Source organism: Azolla caroliniana, unplaced genomic scaffold, assembly GCF_043228905.1.
Source record: "Azolla caroliniana isolate FFs.n. ecotype wild unplaced genomic scaffold, voAzoCaro1.0.p SCAF_3, whole genome shotgun sequence".
NCBI lineage: Eukaryota > Viridiplantae > Streptophyta > Polypodiopsida > Salviniales > Salviniaceae > Azolla > Azolla caroliniana.
In genome coordinates, this window is record NW_028230438.1 from 3,839,132 (window position 1) to 3,848,139 (window position 9,008).

The window sequence follows — 9,008 nt, forward strand, 5'->3', positions numbered from 1 at the left end:
AATAAGCACTAGGTTCATTTGCTTTCCTTTGCTAATAGTCATTTGAATCATGTGCTATTAGACATTCATTCTTCTTTCACACTCAACCTTGGAATTGCACTGTATCCTTTGCTTTCCATTAGTTTCACACTTTGGCCATTCCTGTGGTGCTTGGCCTTTTGATAACAAGGAGCTTACTATAGCTCTTATTGGTAAGAATATACAGAACTTTGAGTTCAGGTCTATGCAAATGTAATATCGTAAACTTTGATTCCCCTTGATAATCATAGCGTGTTCAAGGTTGAAAACTCAAAGGTACCAACCCCATCATTCAAAGCAACGTGACCGATGTGAGAGTTGTAGAAGAGATTTTGGAATTGAAGTCAAAACTAACAATAAGCACTAGGTACTTTTTTCATGCACTGTTTTGTTATTTCCTTAACATAGATGTGTGTTTCATATCAGCTTCAAAGGCTAGATTTCCCATTAACAAACATTAATACCTCTTTTTTGTTATTATTTAATGGTAAGATTAGACTTGCAATTACTCCTGCATTGTGTTTATCCACATTTGGAGGAACACTTACGAAAGATTTGCCTCTTTGACTAGTGTTACATTGTCTAACTAAGGTTAGATTCATATGATGCTTCAATTTAATGCCTTTCAAGTAGTCTACACAGTACGTGTTAGTAAAATCCGGGATATGTTAGGCAGGCCCTGTATAAATGAGATTTGAATCATCCAGTGCTATGTTAATGCAGGAAGGGTGACTCCATACATGTTAGATGTAGGTCTTTAAATCCCTTCATGCACGAGGACCTAATTGGTTTTAGAACTCAACTGTGGTACTGAAGGCATCTAAACCCACTGATGGATTTCCCTGAAGGCATCTAAACATACATAAATCGAGTCGATAACAACACTTCCTTAATTAATGAGCCTGCTTGTTTCTTCCAATTCCTTTAAACACGAACCTTCTCAAACAAGAAGCATCTGTATCCCTTGAATTTTGTAAGACATTTCCTATCCATGAGAGATCTTCATACCACTTATTAAAAAACTTCTCTTCAAAAAGGACCTCCACATTATGTTCGAAAAACTATAGATTCCTCATTCAGAAAATCATTAAGACATTGATCTGTATAACTTACTGTAATGAATTTATGAACGAATAAATGAGATATGTAGAATTCAGAGATCTGAATCAAATCCTATGTTCCAAAACCCTTCAGGAGTCGATGGAGGGACATATCGATACCGATGACGAGATACATAATTATGGTGTTCACATCTTGCTGTACCAGAAGAACCATTATTCATAAGCACAGCATCATAAAATTTCTTGCATTGATTACACTCCACTCCTTGAAGTTTCTCCCTTTCATCTTTCTTCCTCACTGGTTCAATATACTTGTACATTGGGCCTGGTTTGGATGAAGAGGGAAGCTTTGCTCTGCTAAAAATGTGCTTGTGAGTATTACTATCGGTCTTATCGATTCCCAAAGGTTCAACATTTGGTCTATCTCTTTTAAGCTTAAGATTGGACATTGCTGAGGGTTGACGAATTGCTTCCGGTTTCTCCTCTTCATGCTTCTCACTCGTATTCTCATTCTCATTTTCATCAAAGCCATTTCCATCACCAACAGGTGCCTGAGTGGTGACTTGACTAAAGGAGACACTATTCACTCCACAATCCACATGATGCCTGCTCTTACCATTTTGATAGAGGGTGTTAATATCACCACTACTTTTCATTGCTTTATCTGTATTTCCGTTAAGAACATTCTCAAGAGGAGTATTGAGGAAGTCATCATGAGGATCGAAACCTGTTTGCTCAGTCCTTGTGTTTCGCCATTTTGTCTTCAAGCTCTTCACTGACTTAGAGTAGGAATCACCGGAGAGAGCTCGTTTTTGTACAGGAAGCCATCCATTTTCCATTGCTTTCTGATAATATTTCACTTCATTGTTTACTTGCTGTATAGACATTCTCATGGGAGCAAAAGATGTTGTAGGTATTTGACTTCCCTGACTGTGTCTACTTCTCCCTGGGGAGCAAGATTCCATTCCTTGTACCAAAATATCATCATTACATGTATTGGAATTCGGTTCTAGCACATTGAACTGAGAGACACTGACCGATCCTACTTGGCTTGCTTTGTCCAAATCTATCATTCTGTTTTCGATCACATTTTCTTGATGCAGATCCTTATTGTCACTCTTCTCCACATTGGCTAAATCCAGAATCATATCATCATAATGATCATTCTCGTTTTCTGGGCAAGGATGATTATCAGTATTCTCAATTTGAACAGGCTCTGGGCTTTTTGGAGGGCTACAGTGAGCAAATGTAGTGATGGCTTCTCCTTTGAGCATGGGTTTTTCATGTTTCAACCCAAAATGTACTTGATTTACCTGTAATTTCGGCTTTCTGGCAGGAACACATGGTTCCTGATCTGAATCATCCTCATTTTCCATTAGATTAAAAGGATTCAAGCTTGAAGATTCAGTGCCATTTTTAACGCTTTTACAGTCAGAGGTTTCTTTTGCATCTTCAATATCTGCAAATATGTCACAAATCCGTCAATTAAAAATGGATTTTTCAAAGATTATATTCCCATTTTAGTAGAGACCTTAATCGTTAAGCAACTAGATCAAGAGTTAGTTTAATTAAAGCATAAAGAAACCAGGATCATAAAGATTACCATTGTGTGTATGTGTTTGATCTTTTGCATCTCTATGATGATGATGATCTTTCTTCTCACAAATGCTCACAACGTCTGTATCCTTATGATGCATTCCCATAGGATGGGTTCTTCGAAAGAGAACAATATATTGCTTCCTGAGGCTACGGTAGCTTTTCTTTAAAGCATTGAGCTTGTTAAGCAAAGTTTGATTTGCGTTTCTTTCCTTTTCGATCTCTGAGGTGAACTGTTTCTTCAGAGAACTACAGCTCATTTCCTCGCTCTTCTTCTTCTCTGAAGACTCGGATCCATTTTCTAACGAACCACTCAGAGAAGATGACGAACCCAATTTTGCCTTCAGCATACTTAAATCAGAGGAAAGCTGTGAGCAACGTTTAAGGAGCTCTACATTTTCTCGTCTAAGCTTTGAAAAACACTCAGGAGATTCTGAATTTAGTGCTTGAATATTCTGTTCTGATTCTTTAGCTTCTCTAAGGTGGTGATGGAGTCCATGCATATCAGCGGGCAGATACTCAGATTCGGATTCCACTGCTTGAATATTCCAATTTGAGTTCTTGGCACGAAGCTGTTGTTGAAGGTCATATATCTCTCTCCGCATAGATGCAGATTCAGATTCTGCCGATTGAATCTTCTCCTTAAATTCTTTATCCTGTTGCATTAGCTGTCTATTAAGTTCATCAATCTGAGTTCTCAATAGAGATTGATCATCTCGCTTTTTCAACAGAAGATCTCTTTCACTGCGCAGATCATGAAGTTGTTGGAGAAGAACGCGTTTCCGTTTTGACTGTTGCAAATCTTTAGCTTCTTGGGGAAGATGGTGATCATCATCGCCATCAATCTGAGATCGCAGTAATTCCTTCGTTTTGAGCAGAGAAACTCGTTCATTACGCAGATCCTGAAGCTCTTTCAGAACTTCATCGCGTTTGTTCTTCCAGTCTTCAGCTTCTCGAAGAAGCTCGTCAACCTGAGTGCGCAGCAGTAAGCGATCGTCGTGTGTTTTCAGAAGAGAATCTCTTTCATCGCGCAGGTCACGAAGCTCCCGCAGAAGAATGGATTCACGTTTGTTCTTCCATTCTACGTTGAAATCCTTACAAAGCTCCTCCTCCGATATCTTCTCATCTGCATCGTAAGAAGGAGAAGAAGCAGAACATTGACTGATCTTGCTTTGAAAGGCAGGAAAGAGCTGATTGCAGAAGACGAGCTCGAGCTGAGAGATACGATCTTTAGCGTCTTCAATGGTGGCAACGAACAAGGTGCAGAGGTTCAAGAAGAATCTGTCTTCCCCTCCTCCACCTCTTCTGCTTCCTTTTGCTTCTTCGTCTTCGTCCTCTTCGTGCTGATCCATAGAGCAGACGAATCGATCTTCTTCGGCCTGTTGCTTCACTGCGTTCTTCTTCTTCTTCTTCGTCTTCGTCAGATTCTGAGTAAGAGTGTCGCCATCGCCACAAAAGCTCTTTTTTGAAAATAGTTTTCCCCGCCAAATGAAAAGCCAGATCCTTATTGTTATGTACATATACGTATACATACATGCGTATGTATGTATACGTATATGCGTATATGTGTATGTGTATGTGTATGTGTATGTGTATGTGTATGTGTATGTGTATGTGTATGTGTATGTGTATGTGTATGTGTATGTGTATGTGTATGCAAGTATATGCATATGTTTATGTGTATGTGTATATATGCATGTATAAGTATATTGTATACGTATATGCATATGTGTATGTGTACAGTGTATATATAATATGTATGTATAGGTATATGCATATGTGTATGTAAATGTATATATTTTGGCGAGTTATTTTATCAGGCAAGGGTTCTTCGAGAGTGTTTGATGCTCTTGCCATTGACCAACTCACTCACATACCCGAGGCCCCTTAACACATCATTGAGCCACTCTTGCACAAATGGGCAATCAGGAGGTTTTGGGGCTTATAACTGTATCATCGAGCCACTCCTACATGGATCGAGGATTGGGGTTTCCAACGCCCAAAATGGAGTTTCAAGAGCTAAGACCAATGTTGTAAATTGGCCCTACCTATAAGGGAGAAGAACAATAAGAAAATAGAGTTGCTCGACAAGAAACAAAGATAGGGAACACATGAGTATAGATGACGGACATAGGAACTCATCATCCAAGCAATTGTTGTTGTTGCATCAAAGCAACAACAATTGCAGTTAACATTACTTGACAACAATGATGTTGCGAACCTCAACACCTGAGCCTTACATCCAATTTGCCGAACCTAGGCTCGGGGCCCAATTTAGGTTCCGCCTCTTTTTCATTCCTCGACTTACACTTCACTACATACTTCCTTCACCATCCATCTATTGCTCACTTGTCTTCCTACTCACATTCCTAGGGGGAGCTTTATGTATTGGAAATACCCTTTGATTCCAACAAATACTACAAAGTATTTAAACTATCCCTTCCCCGAAATCCTAAAGTTCCCCCATATATTAGTTTGACACTCAAATTGTGTTTGTTTTAGTGCCTATTATTTTGCTATTTCAAAATTTTTTGGGCTTCTTAATTTCATTTCTTTTTTTTCAATCACTTTTGTTTCATGATTGTTATAGTGCAACAAGTACTAGGAATTTAAAGAATTGGATATTCCTTAAATTTTCTATATGAATGGTGGTCACGAATACCATGTTTCCAAATACTCTATAAAGGAAGAGGTCCGAAGCTAAAACTTAAAAATACACAACAAGAGATTGATCTCAATGAGAATAGGTATGAAGCTATGCCACATGAAATAAAATCATAGTTGATGAGAATGCTTCAACGCAAAGAATAACCTTAATTAGGCTAGAGTTGATGTGTTAGGTGCGTAGAGAGAAAGAAGCCAAATTTTCAAAGTTCATGGAAGGTCAAGATTCAAGTTGAACTAATCACCGAGGCAAAAGGTGAGAAAATGGAGATCAAGGAAACTTCATCATATATCTCAAATGGTAAGAGGAGAGGTCAAAAGTTCTAATACTTGCTACATGTGTCAAAGAGGGAAAGATAAATTATGATCCATGAAGACAAGGAAGCATGAAGTAAATACATACATGATAATTTACATTCTGCAAAAATAAAGCACTAGTTCAAGGATAAGATTAAGAGCATGCTAAAAGAAGAACCATTGGTGCACATAAAAAAATGCAACACTATTCTTCCCAATAAAAGAGTTCCAAAGTGTTATAAAATTAGCAAGAGAGCTCGTTTGAGTTCATTACGATGGGGTTTCCAACACTCTAACTTTAGAGAACCAATCTTATGGGGTAGCAAATTGTGGGGCCACGACAGACACCGCCAATTATCAAGGTGACATGTCATTGATTGTACATGATTATATTGAATTCCTATTTTGCAAAGGGATTAACACAACTCATCTCTCAAAATGTTGCACTTCCAAGGGTCAATGCCGAGTCCCAAGAGGTCAGTTTTGTGTTAGTGGGCTAATCTAGGGATTCAAGGACGTCACCCCCTGATGGCAAATACCACATCATACATCAACGCATAAAGGCACTTACCTCTCTGCTCAATGCAACCTCATAAGCCTTGAAGGATTCTCGGGTTGATATAATGTAAGACACACTTAGTCACTACATTAATTAATGAATATGTTAGTCTCAATTAAATAGATCTCTGTTAGGTATGTGGAAAAGCCATATTGAGGAAAATGACACTATGTAGATGTAAAGGGGAAAGAATAAGGACCAAAAGGCAGTCCCAATTATGGGGCACTTGAACTTAGAGCTCTTGTGCTTTTATACAAGTCAAAAACTCCAAAGATTCGCTTTCACATTATAATCTTATTGTCCATTAACTATTCCTACCTAATAAAATGTAGTTCCCTACAAATTACAATATAACCATGTTTATTACATCATACATGCATTAGGTTTAGGACCAAAAGTTGAGATTGACATACTAAAGCCTTACAGGATTTGTTATTTATAAAGAAATATGACATTATTTCCTTAACAAATAATCGTCCAACAATTTTTTAAGGAATGCGCTATTTGCCCCCCATTTTGGCTATTTGCCCCCTCGTTTTGGCTAAACCACTACATCCATTTTGGCCCCCCAAACCCATTTTGGTCCCCCCCCCCCCTCATGGCAAAGTTATTGGGAAATTTTCAGAAGATATTACGCCCCTCCATGGTATAGCTCTGGATATGGGGAATGTTCAATGAAGAAGCTCCATTTAGGTCACGGAAATCATCCACCCCAAAGTTATTCAGAAGACAGTAATTACTTCCGTGGCCATACTCATGAGAAATATGTGTGGATCGATGGGTAATTAGCAATCAGTTCTGCTAGCGATTAATATGGATGGATCAGATCGATTAGGTTATGATTATAGTTTATAGTCATAGATTGACATATTCGCATTCGTCGGGTTTCCCATTCGAATGAAAACGAATACGAATACGAATGGGTAGTCAAGTATTAGTTTAACACCCCCCCCAAAAAAAAATTCCTAGGATAAAAAGAAAGGAACTTATTAATAAATAGGGATAATAAAAGAGGGACTTTGGGGACTTGACAGTACTAAATTTTTATAATAAATGTATAACTTATAAGTATTCGTTTTATTTTTAATAAATAAATAAAATAAAATAAAGGCTCATTAATTTCTCACTTTTTATTTCCTCAAATTTTATGGATATTTTTATGTTGAAATTAAAAATAGTACTTCAAACTAATCATATCTTCAAAGTTCATATTAATTAGTAATCATATTTGTATAATAAATTTTTAAAAAAATTAATTAATTAAAAGTTTCATAAACTCTCTTAACACTATAATCTATTAATGAATAATTGTTTTTTTTTGTGAAATACATTTATTTAAATAAATAAATAAATTTTTATATTTATTTTACAAAACAAATGGTTTTTTAATATTCTTGGGGCCATTTTGTATTCTCGAATATGGAGAATATCACGAATATCACGCATGTGTCAATCTATGATTATAGTAATCGTGGGTGTTGTAGAGGTTATTCTCAATCTAACCGTGGTAGTAGGAATCCACCGAGAATGGCTCTAAGTCGAACTGGAAATCGGCCGCAAAAGATTCAGTCCACTCTAATTCACGTGGATAACCAACAAAATCATCACAACCAGAAGAAAATTCCAGGGGATGGTCGCTCATGGTCGAATCATAAAACTCTTGGATCAATTGGTCGCCCATCGCCCACTGATTACAGTCTGCGATTAATTGAAGATCATTATCGTAAGTCATTGATCCTTGCCATTTGATCAGTGGATTTTGATCAGGGGCAATCTGGCGATGATTTGGGGTGATAAATCCTGGATCAAAGAGTAGATTGTGATGCTCGGTCTGTTTAGGAGCAAGATTCGGAAAGTGATGGTCGGTTTAACTATTTAGGGGACAAATAGCCAAAATGGGGGGGGGGGCAAATAGCGCTTTCCTTTTTTAATCCCATATAATTTTTCTTCTTCTAATTATCTTCTCAACCTTGTAAGACAATAATTGTAAATCATGGAATCTAGTACCAAATCATAGTGTCAATATATTGTAAATTTGTAGAGCAATAGAGCCCATTTTCATGTTCGAGCTAGGGGTTAGTGAATTACGGAGGATCTGAGGGAGGCTTACAATGCGTCGATGACGAGGGTGACATGATACATGTCGAGATGTATTTTCCCACATTAGCTTATACAAAGGTTGATGGTTTATAACTAAAAGAGTCTTTTCCTTTTTAATAGAAATACCTTACTAGGTGTGTCTCTCTATTCTTCTTTTAATCACACTGCACGTTTGTTTTCTTCCACAAAATCTGCGATACTCATCTTATAAGCAATGTTTAGTATTCCATTTCTTTTATTATCCCTAACCTTGGCTTCATTCTTCTTCTTTTTAACTTCCCTTATTACTCGTTTGAGTCTAAACCTTTCTCAAAATTCTCTAATTTTAGTCATGGATCAATGTTTGACCAATATTTTTTTCATAGAAGGTTTCTTCCCGTTTTTTCTTCTTTAAAGGTTTCTTTGCTATTTGGCATCTTCCACCATTTCTTTAAATTAGTTATTAGTTTTGAGCGTTTGTTCCTTCAACATTCCTTTAGATATTTTGTTAAGCCACCCATAAATAACCTCCTTGTTGAGATATCAAGCTCTACCACACACACTCCTAGGGGCCTTTGTGTGTTAAAGTCCACCCTTATATAAATAAATGGGGGATTTCTAGCATTGAATGTATTGGATAGTACAGTTGATTCAAACTTCTACATTGAGCACACATAGAATTCTCTATATAAACCAAGCCCCTCCCTTGTATCTAATGATGGTTAACTTTGGTA

The 9,008-nt window shown here is 37.2% G+C and overlaps 1 protein-coding gene across 1 annotated transcript; it reads right to left on the bottom strand.

The window, feature by feature from the left end:
• Window positions 1–955: 955 nt before the first annotated feature.
• On the bottom strand, window positions 956–4,144 carry LOC147865928 (protein gamma response 1). Its single transcript, XM_087316267.1, has 2 exons — window positions 2,683–4,144; window positions 956–2,538 (listed from the first exon to the last, which is right to left on the bottom strand). The coding sequence occupies exons 1-2, from the start codon at window positions 4,025–4,027 to the stop codon at window positions 1,172–1,174; spliced, it is 2,712 nt and encodes a 903-aa protein (XP_087172393.1). The 5' UTR covers window positions 4,028–4,144; the 3' UTR covers window positions 956–1,171.
• Between the last annotated feature and the right edge of the window lie 4,864 nt (window positions 4,145–9,008).

What these genes read in the sequence shown, in the direction of transcription:
- LOC147865928 (XM_087316267.1), bottom strand. Translation starts at nt 4,027, where the DNA reads ATGGATCAGCACGAAGAGGACGAAGACGAAGAAGCAAAAGGAAGCAGA. An exon ending in TCAAACACATACACACAATG is followed by an intron (nt 2,539 to 2,682) that starts GTAATCTTTATG and finishes ACATATTTGCAG; the next exon opens with ATATTGAAGATGCAAAAGAA.